The sequence below is a fragment of the Mirounga leonina genome, unplaced genomic scaffold, assembly GCF_011800145.1.
Source record: "Mirounga leonina isolate KUSES-001 unplaced genomic scaffold, KU_Mleo_1.0 Mir_168, whole genome shotgun sequence".
In the NCBI taxonomy this organism is placed as follows: Eukaryota; Metazoa; Chordata; class Mammalia; order Carnivora; family Phocidae; genus Mirounga; species Mirounga leonina.
The window spans coordinates 18,023,091-18,040,024 of NW_023270426.1; the positions used below are offsets into that span (position 1 = coordinate 18,023,091).

At 52.3% G+C, this 16,934-nt stretch overlaps 1 protein-coding gene across 1 annotated transcript in view; it reads right to left on the minus strand.

Annotated features, from left to right (window-relative positions):
- Window positions 1-16,934, minus strand: part of FSTL4 (follistatin like 4) — a 542,960-nt gene that overhangs the window by 180,556 nt on the left and 345,470 nt on the right. Inside the window, exon 4 of the mRNA XM_035014126.1 lies at window positions 15,803-16,051. Within this exon, the coding sequence (XP_034870017.1) occupies window positions 15,803-16,051 (249 nt within the window). The remainder of the gene's footprint in view (window positions 1-15,802; window positions 16,052-16,934) is intronic.

Genomic DNA, 16,934 nt, shown 5'->3' on the forward strand with positions numbered 1-16,934 from the left:
GAGCCACTTTAGGATCTGATCAGCAGCCTTTGTAGCCTGCCTCTGTCTCCTGCCATTTGTGCATCTTTCTTGTGTCCCGAGAAATCTGATGTCTTAGTTCTCCTTTGATCTTTCTCCCCTCCAGGTTGCATCTTACATCATTTGAGTGTTTCAGTATAATTTCAAGCAGTTACTGTTTAAACTATGAGGCTGTGGAAGAAAATAACTTTACTGGGCCGACAGCCCTTGGTAGGAAGCCCCTTCTCAGGCTGCTGGGTGAGGCAGGTGGGGATCTCCAGGGTCAAGAGTTACTCTCCCACCCTCCTGTGGAACTCCTGGGTGGGGGGGCTGGTTTGCAACTCAGGGGAGGCAGGTGCAATGACCTCAAGAGCCCCTCCCTCTGCCCCCAACCCCCAGGGCAGGGACACAGCCCAGGCCCCAGCATGAAGGATGCACACTGAAGGGACATGTTAGCACTTCCTTCTGGGTCAGCATCCTGCTCTCTAGCCGGGGTGGCAGTGGGTACCCCCCAGCAAAGTGCCAGCACACCCACATGGCTGTTCAGGGCCCAGCCCGGATGAGACACTTGGCTCCTGCAGATCAGAGACCCTCTTGCAGGCCTACCCTGTGATGGGCTGTACCATGGGTTAGACGAGGCCTGGCCAAGGACTGAGCAAGGCATTTAGAACAATCCTGGGGTGAGGAGGCGTCCACTTAGTTGGGCCACAGTGCCCAGATATACAATCAAACATTATTTTGGGTGTTTATGTGATGGTGTTTTGCATACGATTAACATTTAAATTGGTGAACTCTGCATAAAGCAGATTGCCTTCCAGGACATGGGGTGGGCCTCATTCAGTCAGTTGAAGGCCTGAAGAGAACAAAAGACCAGCCCTCCCTCGACCAAGACAAATTTCCCAGTAGATGGCCTTCAGACTCCAACAGGAAACTGGCCCCTTCTGGGTCTCTAGGCTGCTGGCCCACTCTTGCAGATTTAGGACTTCCCAGCCTCTGTTACCACGTGAGTCAATTCTTTCTAATAAATCTCTTTACACCCCCCCCCCCCCCCCACACACACACCCCTACTGGTCGTGTTTCTCTGGAGAACCTTGACTAATACAGTAGGGACAGGAGGCAGGGCTGACTCTGCCAAACCAAAAAGGTTTGAAAGCCGTGTTAGGCAGGAATGGCTAAGGTCTAGAGGCGTAGGCTCTTTAGACAAACTGAACTCCTCTCCCTCCAGATGGCCCACAGGGCCTCAGACCCCCATATCCACAACCGAGGGCAAACCCTAACTTTCCTACCACCCCCACAGCTCTCACTCCTGTGTCTCCACCGCAGTGGCAAAGGCACCCATATTCATCCAGGCCAGGAGCCGGGACGTCCCTCCAACCTCTTTCTCCCTCACCTCCCTCCCAGTCAGTCCCTTGTCTTGTCACATTTACTTTTCCTAAACAGTGCTCAAGTTTGTCCACTCCCCTAAGGCAGCCTTCTGCATCCCTCGGCTACACGCAAGGAATGCCTCCTCGCCAGGCTCCCTGCCTCCAGGTCCCTCCACCACCGGCCATTCCCACTTTGCCAACACTGTGCGGTCTTTCTAAACACCAGCCAGACTGTTTCAAACCCGAGAGTCCTGCCCACAGGAGAGAGCCTGGGCTCCTTAACCTGACTTTTGAGGTCTGGCCCTGGTTCCTTCTCAAACTCAGCTCTTGATGCTTTTCCCCATCTCAAGCTTCATACTGGGAGAAAGCATTGGTTGGCTCGTGACTCCCCATTCTGGATTCACACCCTAACCCTTGGCCTAGAAGGCCCTTTCCCTTCCTCTTTGCCTCACACATTTCTACTTATCATTTATACTCAGCCAGGATGGTACCTCCTCCAGGGGGCCTCCCTGGTTCCTTCCGTAACAGACTCATCGCTCTGATTTACAGGTTTCTCCACTATGAGCTCCCCAAGGGCAGGGGATACATCACACTCGTCCTGAATCCCCAGCCCCTAAACCAAGCTTGGCACACAGGAGGTGTTCAGCAGTATTTCTTGAATCAACAAAAGACTCCGTTGTTAAAATTTACCAAGCCACAAACAGCCCAGATATAGGAATCCCAGGTTTTTCTAATAAATCGTGAAACATAACCTTGACCCACAACATGTGGAGGACAGGACCACCATTTCCCTTGTCCTAGAGTTGTGAATAAACAAGCGGAGTGATGTTTGGGCACACCTTGGTGTTGCTCACGAGGTCCTGTAGGATGTTGCCTCTAGAGGCCCTTTCTCTGATCACACTGGTCTGAGCCCCTTGCCAGGGCTGCCAGGCTGGGCTGTCCCACTGGCTCCTGGACCCCCAGAACACAACCTGGTCCGTGGGTCAGCCCTAAGCCCATCTGCCTGCCGGCTACGTACTGTTCCCAGCCAATCCCGACCAAGGGGCAGACTGGGTGCTCCTCCGTGTGAGGTCTCCTGCATTTCTGATTTACAAAAATCATCCCATAGACAGAAGGCATGGCACAATGGAAGGAGCAAGGACAACAAAAGAAGAAAGGTTGTGAAAGAACCTCGCTGTTCTTCTGTGGAGGCAAGAGTGGCCATCAGCAAAGCAACAATCAGCTGCACGTGCAACAAAGTTGCCTTCAGAACAGAGCTGCGAACACAGACGCAGTCTGCCAGGTTGTTGAACAGAGATCACTGAGTGCTTTCAAAATTAGGTGATTTCCAAGGCTTGTTTTCTTTTATTAACTATAAAAATAATTATACATACAAGAGAGGTAGCAGAGCGAGAGGAACTAAGAGCACATTTCAAATAAGACAGGAGTGAGTCTGAGTGACAGCTCTCTCCTCCTTGGTCTTGGGCAAGTCACAAAACCTCTCTGACCTCAGTGTCCACCTCTGCCGAGTTGGGACAGTAACAGTCCTTATCCCGAAGGGCTGTTGTACGACTGAATGGGATGAAGAGTCTACAGTACCCAGCACTGGGCCTGGCATGGAGCATGGGCTTTCTACAGGATTCGTTACCCTGCCCTCTGTTCTCATCTGATCTCCGGTCTCCTAAAAAGCGTGAGATGCGTAACATCAAAATAAACGCCACAAATATTGAATTATATTCGGAGCCAACTGAGTCCCCATGGAGCTGTACCCAAAGGAAGCCTGGAGGTGCCTCTGCTTGGGGTTATTTCTTCCCCAACCTTCTAGACGGGCATGTGCAAGGATGCGTCTGGTTTCCTCTTCACTGTTTCTCTAAATTAGCGTGCGTGCATTTCCCAGCACTGGGCTTTGTCTGCCTTTTCCAGAGATCCCTCTCTTCATTAGGTCTTCCTGATACCCACACCTGTGTGCCCTGAGATCCATAAGACTTTTTAAAATGGAACGTTTGTTCTTTAAAAATTGTTAGGAGTGTTTATTGAGACAAGCTGGGCATGTAAATAAGGTCTTCGTGCTGCTAAAATACGGTGGGGGATGGAGCGGGGACCTGGGCGAGAAGGAAGAGAGGCTGAGATGGAGACACAGGGAGGAGCAACCCGGAAGAGTGGCAGTCTCCCTTCCTCTGCTGCGGAAGCCGCCTGTCCCCGCTTGTCCCCGCCTGTCCCCTGGCAGGGAGCAGACACTCCCTTTGTCTGCAATGTGCGCACGGTGGCAGTCATGTCACTCAGCCACATGGTGCCGGTCCCTGGGGTCAAAAGACTGGACGTGTGTGAATAGGATGCACATCATTAAAATAACTGGCTGTGACAATCTTGATGTCCGTGGGAAAGTGACATTCTACCCATTTCGTTTTAGGGGAAGATCACTTGTAGCAGGTGTTGTCTGATAAGCTGCCGGTGGCCACAGCTGGTAGCCTTGAGGCTGCATTACTTCCAGCCGCTGCTGCCCTCCCCCACACTTGTTGGTCAAGTCCTGTGCATTCTGCCAGGGTCACATGGAGCCCTTGTCCCCCAGGAGAGGCCCTTCTCCCCGCTGGAGGGGCCACTGGCACACAGAGACAGAGGAAGCCAGGCTCCAGTTCTCATTTAGCAGCTCAGTAACTGGGCAACTTATTTTGACATGAGTTAATGCCCATAAAGCATCTAGTAGAGGCTAGGACCCTGGCAGATGCTCCATGAACGGTGGCCATCGTCATGGTGACCCCACCTTTTCTCCTGTGCATGGCCACTTCCATGGTGGCCCTGGCTGGCCTAGGGGTCTCATCTCTACCTCCACCTCCCAGGAGGACAGGCTTTCTGCTTTCTTGGCTTTTTTCTGGCAACATAGCTCAGCGCTTACTCACTCCTTGCTTGTGGATCAACCACCTATTTCGATTAGAACATGAGAATCAACAGTCCAGGCCACATCGCTGGTGTGCTGACGTGTGCCCTTAGGAAGGGCATCATTGCTCTAGGAAGACACCCTACAGCACCCTGGAGTTCTACTTCTGTTACAGCCCAGGCAAGCTTCCTGGAAGGGGGAGCATACTCTAGCCACCGTGATGAAGCCACGGAGGCCCAACCTTAGGGAAGGTCACCTCACTCAAGGACTGATCCTACTCGTGGTCTCTGGAAACACCAGCAAAGGCAGGAGTGAAGCCTCCCAGTGTGGCAGGGAACAGCCTGGGACACTTGTTTGGGGCCAGCATTGGGTTCATTCTGGGCAAGAAGGATGGAGTTAATAGAAAATTGCCTAGCTTAATGGATGCATGCTTTTTAACACACTAAGTCAAGAATTATGCAGGATCTGTTGAAATCCCCACAAGGGAGTCAAAGAAATCAGCTGCATTTATCTTCTTCATTTACTCTTTGCCATTTTGGGGTAACCATGTTTAAAAACAATCATTTAGACAACCGGTAGAGGCTAGGACCCTGGCAGATGCTCCATGAACGGTGGCCATCGTCATGGTGACCCCACCCTTTTCTTCTGTGCATGGCCACCTCCATGGAAGGAATCCCTCACTCTCCTCTTGGCTGTAAGTACTGTGATATTCCTCTTTACCAAATTTGATGTGTCCCTAGATTGGTGGGGGTTCATCTTTCGGTATCTTTTTTTCCCAGCCAAGAATACATGGGTGGTCTGTTATCTGAGCCCCTGCCCATCAGAGAACCCTTTCTGTTGTTTCCACACAGGGATCATCATCTGAGGAGTGCAGAATTACCACTTCAAAACTCTATAGATGGTCTTCACTGCCTTCTTGCTTCTTAATGTTGCAGAAAAGCCTAAGACCAGTGGGTTTTCTTTTTTCCTTTATAGAAGACCAGGTTTTTCTCTCTGCCTGATCACTTCAAATATATTTGAAAAATTTTTTTTGAAATTCTGAAATTTTAGCAGTTACATTTGGACTTATTTTAGGAATCTTTCAGCTCCGGGCAATTTAAGAAACAATCTTTCTTCACTTACTGTGTCCCTTTGATTTGCTCTGGGGTCTTTAAGATGACTGATGGCCAAGAGCTACACTTTCATCCCTGTCCTATCTATCTATCATCTTCTTGCACATTATTATTATTATTCTTTACCTTTTTCTTCCCTTTTTTCCTATGTATTCTGGGAGAGGTTTTCAAGTTTGTTCTCCCTGCGGGGGAGTGGTTGTTTGATTTCTGCATTGTTAATCTTGCCCTTCACTGCTTGAGACATAGAAGGCACTTTGGCGACACTATTCTAGATTCCATAAAGTCTTGCCTTACCTCCTCCAGCTTCCATTTCATTTTTGGCTGTGGCTCAGCCAATTTATAATCCCATTTTCCATCTCATCTCAGGGTGCATGTTTTCTTGAATTGAGAGCAGAACACAGTTGCTGTCTACCAGGCTTCTGCTCCGGGTCATAATTTCCCGCTTTCTCTGTCTCCCGAGTGAGCTATTTCTCCTCTCCTGTGTGGCAGAAGCCAACTTCTCTTTAATTCTCATTCAGGCCGGTCTGTCCAGCTTTACCTCCGTTTGTCCCAGCCCTGGCAAGACTGTCCAGATTGTTCTTGGCCACTGCCCCAAAATGTCATCCCTGGGGGGCTGGGGGGTGGTAGTTATAGCTTCCCTGTAACCAGCACTTGCAGCTAAACAGTTGAGAGATGCCCTTGGAAGTCTGGACGTTTGGGTGGAAAGGAGAACTAACAAACTCACTCTGCACCTAACGGGGACCATGTGTTGCTGATCCTCCCTGCTACTGTGTCCACTGCGTCCGGGGTCCCTGGATGGCCCCTTTCAACCCTTTTCCTTACTATTCTTCCTTCTGCAGCTTTGCACAGATTTCTTCCTCACTCTCCTTTTCCTGACCACCCCCCCCCCCCCAAATCAGGAAAGATCCGGCTACCAGATGCACCATACCCTCCCTCATGTGTCTCTCATCTAGAGTTCCTGAGACCACCAAATAGGCTTGGAAGGGGAGAATTTAAAAATCTCAGCTACAAGGGCCCACACCGAGCTGGGGATCAAAGAAGTTCTCTGGAGAACCCCCACAAGAAAGACCTTGGGTTTGTTATATTTCAATGGAAATATAAATTAACTGGTGAGCCACACAACATGGAGGGGGAGGGAGGAGTCAGAGGTGGGAGGCAGGGAGAGATGGAGAGAGAGAGGGAGGGAGAGAACGAGGTCTGGGGGGAGACGTCACAGAACTCAGTCCGGCAGAATGAGTGGGGCGCACCTGAGCTCACAGAGGTGCTTGCTGGACCTCTGAGGACCAGGCCTGCAGATCACACCCCTGCAATCAAAAGGGGTGGGGATGGACTAAAAGACAAGGAGAAGAGGATACAGAAGTTCCTGAAGGAAGACAAGTCAACAGATGGGCCTGCCAGGTCCCTAGATGTACCCCTCCTTCAGCTACAAAGAGAAATGCACCACTCAGACCTCTTGCTTCTAATAAGTGGGCAGAATTCATTGTGTCTGATGATTTTAATTTCCTGGCAGGAAAGCAATTTTACTAGTTTCATTTAGAGGAGATTTTCCAAAGTAGTTTCACTCCGATTACCTTCATTAATGAGTGATCAGAATGCATCAAAGCAGAAGTGAACACAAGAAGAAGAAAGGCAGAGGACAGGACTTGCCAGGACGAGGGACCCAAACTCTGAGGTCATTGTGAAGCTCCGTGTGCCCTCATTAGCTTCCCTCATTAGTGTTCTAGACATGGCTCTCCCACAGCACCTGGCAAAGGGCGGGGTGCCGGTTCACTCCCGATAGGAACCATGGGCGGTTCCCCAGGCCCCAGGATGTTGCAGAGGGCTGGGCCGCAGGTTTCCCTAGCTCTGTCTCCTGGCTCTCCCGGCTAAGCACTCAACTCCACAGGCCCCGTGTTGGATCATTTGGGGTGGGCATGCACTCGGTGAGCCCGCTCTGGGATGTTTAGCCACGCACGTGCTCTCTGCTGATGGAGATGAGCAGTCATCTCCCTCTCCCTGGGTCACTGTGCGTATCTGCTGCCCAACTCCCTTGGTCTATTTCAGTTAATGGGATGCGATGATAAGCGCTCCTCCCTTTCTTTGGAGAAAAAAAAAATGGCCCAAATCAGGCCAATGCTTCCCTGTTCAGAAGAGCAGGCAGAGAGTCTGGACATCCATGCCAGCCTCAGGGGCTGAGGGTGAGGCAGGGAGGGTAGAGAGCCCAGAAGAAGCAGATCCCCAAGCTTCTGCTCAGCTCCTGCACCGTCCTCCCTGCCACGGGTCCCCTCAGCAACTTCCATCCACGGCAAGAGAACTGGAAAGGGATTCCTTGTGTACAGAAGAGCAGGTAAGCCCTTTCCCTCAGCCTGTGAGGAAGCAGAAAACACTTGCAGGCGGGGGCCCAGAGTCAACATATTTGAGTTGTGGCTGGGCTGACAGCTGCGGAGTTTGTCACACAGATAATTAGATAAACTGCTTGAGCACAGAGATTCAATATGCGGTGTCATTTAGCGGCTGCTACATGGGGCCTTGATCTTAATTGAAGGCGCAATAGGGGAGAACCTTAAAGAAGTCCCAAATCAACTTCTTCTCGCTCCAGTAATTAAACATTTGACTCCCGATCATCAGCCAAAGCCTCCCAAGCGTTGGCCATGGGCTCCACGATGTGGTTCTAAGCAGCTGGAGCTAATGGCACCCTTCTTTCCATGCAGGGCCTTGCTCAAGCAGCCTGCTGGAGAGAAGCTGGGGGAACAGGAGGCTCCATGTCACCCCCTCCTCTGCCTCCTTCTGCCCCTCCTTTCCTTGTGTTCCCTCAACACCCATGATGCCCAACCCCCCCTCCTACCACAGAGAATCCAGCATGTCTTTGAGCAGGGTCTTCCTTACAAAGGCACCCCGTCCTTTGCTGGGGCTGTCTGACGGCACGTGGCACGGAGGACCTCTAACTGGCACTTCCCATGCTCCCACTCGGGGACCTCGAAGGCACTGCACATATCCTATTTAACACATAATCATCAATTTGAGTGTCCATCCAAAAAATGAATGGAACATTTCCAAGTACTAGGGCTAGAAAGATAAATCATATTTCTTTACTCATAAGGATACCCAGCATCTTGGGAAGATCGGCGAGCTGACAGGAAGTTGTAATAGAAGGAGGATGCTACTTGTAGAAGTTCTGACAGCACCTTGGTCAGCTTGGGGCTCATAGGCAATCCCCTGGCCCTGCGGGTTTAACTCAGGTGAAGAAGGACCCTGGAGATGCTTGGCAGCCCCTGAACAGATCTTTTCCAGCCCCAGCACACCTCACATAGCTTCCTAGGGTGGTGATGAACGGGACGGTGCCTCAAGGCCATCCATTGGTGGGCATGGCAGAATAATTAGAAAGGTAACATAGGGTAGTGGTTAGCAGCTCGGGCTTCCAATGGCCAACGAGGCCCCTCTGACCGACACTCGGACCTCTCTGGCCTTCCTCACTCTGCTTCAGTGACCCTGGCCTCCTTGTTGAACCCCAAACACGCCAGGGGAGCTCTCATCTCAGGGTCTTTGCACCTGCTACTCCTTTCCCAGATATTAGTAGGTCACTCCCTTACCTCCCAACCTCCTCCAGGTATTGGCTCAAATGCCTCTTCTCCTACTAGAAACTCTTGCCAACCCCTGTGCCTGCTTTATTCTCCTCCATGGCACTTGTCATTGGCTAAGACACTTTATCTCTTATGTACGACAAGAGATTGCATGTGCCAGCAAGGCAGGAATCATCCATTTTGTGCACCGCTCTATCCCCAGTGCCTGGAACAGACCTGATTCACAGGAGGTGTATGTTTGCTGAATGAATGGATGGAAGGGTTAAGGCAGGGGAGTGCCAGGGTCAAAGTTACCTCTTGGAAAACTTACTCTTAAGGCCATATAGAAGGTGGGTTTGAGGAAATATCTGGCCAGGAGTTAGGAGAACAGCTAGGGGGTCACAGAGGTCGTGCAGGTGAATGATGATGATGGGATGGATGTGTGTGGTAGCAGAAGAGGTATAGAAGAGGGGGCAAATATAGCAATTACAAGGAAGTAAACTTGGCAGGATTTTATGGTGTGGAGGTTCAGCTGCAAGGAGGCATCGGTCTCATGGGGTCCGGTCTCCTGGGGTGTGGAGAGGTTGCCATCACTGAGACAGACACTGTGTGAGGAACAAGGATGTCAGGGACAGAGGGAGCAGAGAGGTGGAGAGTTCATTCAGGACACACTGAATCTGAGGTGGTTGGGGGCCTTTGGGGAGGGGGACCTGGGCCTGAAATGTGGAGGACAGGCCGGGGTGAAGATATAGCTGGGTCTTCTTTGCACATGGCAGGCATGGTGCAAAGGAATGAGAGGAGGGCTGAGGGGGGCCTGAGGAGAACTCATGTGTAGAAAGCTAGTGGGGAAGGAGGAGCCCACGACCAATCACAGGACCAAGAGCGGGGGCTGCCCCAAGGCTGCTCACTGCAGGGTGGAGGCAGCAAGGGCAGGTGGAAAGTGCCACCTGGACGTGGCATCTGGGATATGCCAATCTTCATGGGGATGGGAGCCAGTGGGGACCCTGGCGGGCAGAATGTGGGGGACCGGGACAGGGGAGGCACCCAGCGTGGGCAGTGCCTGGGGTCAGTGGGAGAGAAGGGAGGACCCCTAGAGGGATGTGGGGCTAGGAGGAGACACACAGAGCTGACCGAGGAGGGGCTGGACATATGAAGGAGGGGTGTCAGGAAAGGGCAGGAAACAATGTGGGGGCCTCAGAGGCTGCGGCGTGTTTACATAAGCAAAATCAACGCAGTGCCAGACTTTCTCATCTCAGTAACTTATTAGCAATTTTTAATTACTGGGATGTAATTAATTCATCCAAAGTACAGCCGGTCTGTGAAGCACACCACACGTGCTGCACTGATAATATTCTTGCACGTTTGTGAGGTGCTCACACCAAGACGTCGTCTTGCATAAAACCGAGGGGAATTAATGGAAGACCACACATTTGTCTGAAGCCATGCTTCTCTTGGTGGGGGAAGCAGATACTAGAAACAGAAAGGAGATGACTGAGCTCTGAGCTCTCAACCTGCGGCTCAGTCCCCCCCGCCCCCCAGTTGCTTGGACACTGGTGAGGGCAGGCTCTGAAACAGGAGACAGTCCATGAAGATCCCCGCTGGTCCTTGAGGTCTTGGGGGTGTCTCTGGCTAGAGCGGCCCCCACATGCTGGCCCAGAGAGTGGGAGTGCCAGGGACTGGAGGTAGACCCTCCTTGTGGCTGTTAATTCCAGGAGGTCAAGCCTGGAGTCCTGATCATATGGGTGTCCTCAGGTCTAGCACAACCTTGGCCCCTGGGGGACATTCAATAATGCCTGTGAAGCTGGGCAACTTGGCAGAGAATGGCCACACCCTCCTCTGTGGAGTTCAAAGTGAAGGCCAGGAAGGGCACTGAGTGCACAGAGATTGCTGGGCAGGGCTGGAGGAGCAGCTGTGGCCTCTGGACAGAATGTGTGTGAGGCCAGGAATAGGGGGCAATTTGAAGAAATTGGAAAAAGGAAAGGGGTTTTGGAGAGAAAGTGGAGGCCGGCAGCAAAAAGCCAGACCTGCTAGAAGGGCCTTCAGGTTGGTCTTAGAGGCTCTGCTCTTTTGTCCTGGGGCTCTTCCAGCAGGCTCTGAGTGAACCTGAGTTCCTATTCCTTCCTCACTGGGGAGAGAGTGGTCCGGTGTTGGTACGTCCAGAGGCCCTGTCAGTTTGGGACGACTGAGCCAGCTTTCCTGAAGCAGCTCCCAACTGGGCTTCTTGCTGACCTGGAGAGCAGGCCCCCGCCGAGGAGCTCCCAGACCTTTCTCACTGACCAAGGCTCCTGAGCTCTCCACCTCTGCACCGGGAGGTCTCCGGGGGAGAAGGAGAAAAGAGCTGAACATGCCTTGCTGGGACGAACAGTTCCAGAGCTATGGGTTCTTCTCAAGGGCAGGCTGCAGAGGCAGGGCCTGTGTAACCTGGACTAGGTACCAGCCCTCTCTGGGACCCAGGGTCCCTGTCTGAGGAATGGGAAAGTTGGACTGGTTCATCAGACACACAGCTCGGGGACAAACGGCCTAGCCTGGCGTGCAGGCCTTTCTCAGCTCACCTTCCCCAAGTGCCTGCATTTACCCAGTGTGGATCCACACTCCCCAGGATCTGCATTTCAGGCCCTTGCTCTTCTCTGAGTCTGTAGGAACCCCATGCCTGCATCCCTAAGGGCCACTCTCCCGCCCTCACTCACCCTGGGAGATGCACCTCACTGTCTCTTCCCTGGACATGCCCTTTCTCATCCTCAGGCAGACGAATCCCTCCCTAAGGCTCAACTGGCAGTTCCCAAGAGCCTTTCATGCATTCCAGAAACTTCCTCTAGACTCAGAATCAGGGGCTATTGGAATCTCCTTTCGCATCTCTACTGACTTGCCAGGTGAACTTAAATGACTTGTTACAACTCTTTCTAAAACAGCAAGGCAGCTGGAGAAGGTGAGTTTAGTCTGTCCATTTGGTGATCAAATTCTAGCCGTTCATTAAATAAACATGGAGAACCAATGATCTTCTCTCTCTTTGTTCAGAGGAGTAACCACCACCCTGAGTTCTTAGCTCACACACAGTGCTGCCCACGGGCAGGTGTCTTAAGGCCTCTTGCATTTGCCCCTCAGCTGTGTCCTGATGTTTGCAACGGCATCACCACTGTCCTGAGTGCTGCTGACACTGCTTGGAGAGGTGAGCTCACTGCGTGCCAGCCACTCCTCATTTCATGCCTGCAGCATGCACGCTGTGACGTAGGCACTGCCATCATTCACGTTCCACAGACGGGCTAAGTGAGGCACAGAGAGCTTACGTGCCCTGTCCCAGGAGGGGTGGTATGGCCCATGACTGATCTCAAGCCGTACCTGTGAGCCTGGGCCACACTGCCCCCTCCCCCTGCACCTCCCACGAGGCCCACTCCTGCCAGCGATGCTCACGCAGGCCTCAGCACCTCCCCGGCTGCAGGGACCTGCTCCGACAGAGTGAAACCAAAGCCTGGGCCCACAGCTGGGGATGGGAGTAGTGCTCTCTCGCAGGGCAGGAAAGACTTGCAGAAGTATGGACATGCCCTGAAGGCGTGAGACCTGATTTAAGTTCCAAAGCAATAACATTAAAAAAAAAAAAAAAAAAGTAACAACAACAATAAAAGCAGTCTCTTTGGCAACAGATAAGTTCCGCCTTACAACAAAAGGTTTGGTTTTTCCTCCCCTGTGTACTAACACTTAAAAAAGAGATTTGTGGGGCACCTGGGTGGCTCAGTTGGTTAAGTGACTGCCTTCGGCTCAGGTCATGATCCTGGAGTCCCTGGATCGCGTCCCGCATCGGGCTCCCTGCTCGGCGGGGAGTCTGCTTCTCCCTCTGACCCTCCCCCCTCTCATGTGCTCTCTCTCTCTCAAATAAATAAATAAAATCTTTAAAAAAAAAAAAGAGAGAGATTTGTTAGTGAGCCAGTGTTAGTGTATTTCATTTTTTGGTTAAAAATGGGAATTATTTCCTCTGATTTCATGAGCCTGGAAACTCTCCTTGGAAGCACCAAAGTGCCCCTAAAAACACCATGCAGGACGAGGAATCTTCAGAGCCGTCTAGAACTGTAGCCCTAACAGGCTTCCTTCTTCCGTAATTTCACGGTTTGTTTGGAAAACTGCCCAACTATGACACTTATCATCTGGGATAATACAAGCCTGGTGTAGTGAGTGATGGCCGAAAGCAAGCTTGTCTTCACAAACAGTGCAGGAGATACAGGGTGAACTCAAAACCAAGACAGAAAAACAATTTTAAAAGTGCCAACCAGTACACAAATAGGAACACCACGTCACGACGTAACTTTCCAAACACAGAGTCTATAAGAAGTTAAAGTTACACAGAATTCCACCCACTGTCTTGGTATTCTCTGGTGGTATTTGGTGCTGAGAACAAATGCAACTTTAATTTGGCCACAGGCAGAAAGAGATCTGACAATCCTACCTCCCTCTGTCCCCCTTAATTTCGGCAGGAGACACCCTGCTTGGGATGGCAGGACAGTTGGTATCAAAGCTGCAAAGATGAGCTGAAGCAATGCTTTTGAGTTCAGTTTTGCTTTCCTCACATGCTAATAATCCCTAAATGATGTTATATTTCATTCCGCATTCACGAGGAATTCCATTGCCATAGCAACCACAATGTGCTACCACAAGTTTTCTTGAAACTGGGGCTTAGAATATCCCCTCTCCTCCCTTGCAGAGCAAGAGGGCTGTGGTCCCCACGCAGAGCTCAGGACAACTCTCCCCACCCCCGCCAAGGGTCCAGGTCCCAGCCACAGAGGGGGCACTCTGAACTGTGGCCCCTAGAATCCACTACCACACCCCTCCTTCTCTCCACACCTGGCCCCATGAGGACTGTGTCCTAATAGTGACTTCTGGGGGACAAATGAAACCCAAGAATGGAGTCAGAACTTTTCTTTGTAGAGTCTGGTAGGAAAAGAGAATGGAACACGGGTGAATTTAGAATTACTGTTTGCATGAAAAAAGAAGGTATTTTTCCATTTCCTGTATCAGTAATTCCCTGGAAATAGGGACAAAGGCAACCTGTCATCAGTGGAGCTGAAGAGGGCATTAAATACTGCTATCTTGGGGTGGGGTTGTAGGATATTGTCCTTTACTGCCTCCTTCCTTCTAAGACCTCACTCCCCAGCCCCCTGTCACTGTTTCCTCCTGCTCCCCGTTGGAACCATGGCTCTGGTGCAGGTGGGGAGGTGCCCACCCAAAGCCCCCTCCCTAGGGAGGCCTGCCCTCCATCCCTGCCAAGACCCTGCGGTCAGTGAACAGGGCTTCACTGTTTGCCGGACACTCCAGGTGGGGATGCTGGACGATGGAGGCAGGTGGGCCTTCCTGCTGCCTGGGACTGGAGTTGATCTGAGCAAGAGGCAGTGAAGACTCCTCCGTGGCATCCAGACCCATGGAGCTAGGTTCTGCAGAAAGGGGAGCCCTGGTTCCAGGTAAGCTTCTCCAGGACAGCATGAGGACGTGACCCTCAGCACCTTCCTCCCTGACTCCACCTACGAGCAAGCCAGGTGGGCCCCACACCTGCTGGGCTGGGCCCTTGTTCCTGCCTCTGCCTTCCCCACATGACCTGAGTCTCTCTGCTCTAGGCCTGAGGCCACACTGGATTGAAAGATGACGACAGGGGTCATTAATACACAACACTTGTGATGTGTCTGGCACATGCTACATGGTTTCTGTGTAGCCTTTCATTTACTTTCCTCCACAGAGCAGGTGGTACTGCCAATAGCCCCCTTTCACAGCAGAGGAAAAGGCCCAGAGAAGTGGAGTGATGTGCCCAAGGTCACACAGCTGGGAAGTGGCAGAGCCGGGCTGTACTCTTAGGTCTCTCTGGGAGCTGGTGGAGACTGCTGTCCACAGCATGGGCATTCACAAAATCTGTACAAAGCCTCAATGAATCAGAAGGATTTGGTGGATGAATTCAATGAGCATGAAGCAGAACCGAGCCCTCATCTGCGTGCCCCGGCGGCCCCCATCCTCCCCAGCTCTCCCGCATCCTCCCTCACCGAGGCGGCTTTCAGGGTGGTTGTTTTTCCCTTACATGAAATGAAAAATGCTGTTTGAATAACCGATGGTGAGGGAGGCTGGGCACACTCTGATGCAGAAATAAAAACCTTTAGAAAGATGCAATTTGGGGGATATTGGAAACCGGAGAACGGAACATCAGTCTATAAAACTCAACACGGCCAATGACGCTGGAGCAGTTGGTCAAGTGTTTTAGTGCTCACGGGGCCAGGGATCGGCAGGCATGAGGCTGGGCAGGGTTTTCAGACCAGGGACATTTTTTCCTGGACTCACTTTGGCCTCATTTCCATAATGTGCCTCATAATTTCTGAAGCACCTCAGCGTGAACGTCATAAGCACAGCCATGAAAGTGTCCAAGACTATTCCCATCACGGGAGCAGCCCGACCTACCAGAGCCTCGCTCTCTCTTGGACACATCCCCCCCGACTCCCGCTGCCACAGCCCAGACACAAGGGTGGGAAAGTGGCCCTTCATGTGGCTGCAGGTGGCACAGGGAGCGGCTGTAGGGGGTCAACAGACCTGTGCTCGGCTGCTGAGAACGCCCTGACTTCCTGGTCACACCACCGCAGGCTCGGGGCCTGTTAGGGAGAGACCGGGCCCTGCCCCCTCCACTCCAGGTGCCCAGGCCCAGGTGATTCCGACGCTCCTTTCCCTCACTGTTGCAGGCACTTGGTGGTTTCCGTCCCTTCTCTTCCCCTCCCTGTCCTACCCCAAAGGTCTGCCTAGATTCTGCTCCCCAAGGCCCTCCCCCCCTGCAAAGGCAGGGGTTGCTATCTGGCTGAGGTTCCAGCCTTCCTTTACACATTCAACCTGCAGCCTCAGCACCTGGGCCATTTGTCAAAAGAGCATTAGAAGATCCATCCCCAAACCCAAAAGCATAGGGGCAAGGAAGCAACTTCCTACCTTTAAGGAAACAGTCCTTGCTGTGGACAATGACGATCTTCCTCTCCAGCAGGCAGGCAGCTCGGTGGAGCTCACAGTGATTCTCATAAAACCTCCCATCGGAGCCACACACAGGCATGTAGCTGGGCCTGCATGCCTCCAGGCACCGGCATTCGGGCTCCCCTGTCTCTCTGCTGAGCATGCACCTGCTCCCGCGGCTGCAGAACTTCTTCCCACAGGAGGCTGGCAGCCCATCGTGGCCAGAAAGTCCTGCCAAACACACAAAACAGAGGGTCAGCTGCAAGCATTTGGTGGTGGGGGTCAAGGGCTTCCTTTGTGGTTCCATTTGCCGATGAAGCCAAGGCCTTGGGATTGGTGTGCCCAAAAGAGTCTTTGCCCTACAATAGGAGGTGGCCATGGGTACCAAAAGCAGCACCCTGCTGTACAGGGTTCAGGTTTTATGGTTGGCTCACACCAAACATCTCAGGCACACCGCCCCCCCCCCCAACCTGGGAGGGAAGAGTAACCAGAGGACCACGTGGAAGTAGCACAGTGCCAATGGACCGTGCCAAGTGAGAGGAGGATGGTTTGCCAAAAGGCAAGGCTTGAGCCATGGCTCCCATAACTGCACTGGAGGGACAGACCTGATGGGAGTTGGAGTTTTGTACAGGGGCGGGGTGGGAAAGGTAAGGATGCCAAGGTGTGATTCTAGGAGACATACAGCGCCAAGCTGAGGAAGTGTGGTCAGATATGTTAAGCAGTGGGGAGCAATGGCGGAGGCTAGGGAGTCAGTGTGGAGTAAGAAAGGAGAAAGCGGTACTCTTAAGTGTTCAGGATGGGGGCAGCCACGGCAGGGAGGCTTTTGAGCTTGACGTTGTTCTCTGGGGAGAATGTGGTTCTCCAGGGTACATGCCACTGGCAGTGGGACCAGTTGCCTTTCTCTACTGCCCAGCGCTTTCTAGCATGAAGCAGGAAGCTACAGCCGTGGGAGGAAGGCTGAGACCCTGGGAATAGCTGCTGCCACGATCCTGGGTGTCCCCTGCACCCAACACACGTGCACAATGGTGTGAGGCAGTGGTGTCCAGAGCTCACACTCCCACATGGGCAGGGTGGCCAGGAGAGCAACTTATTGCTGGAAGGGCCCGCTTACATG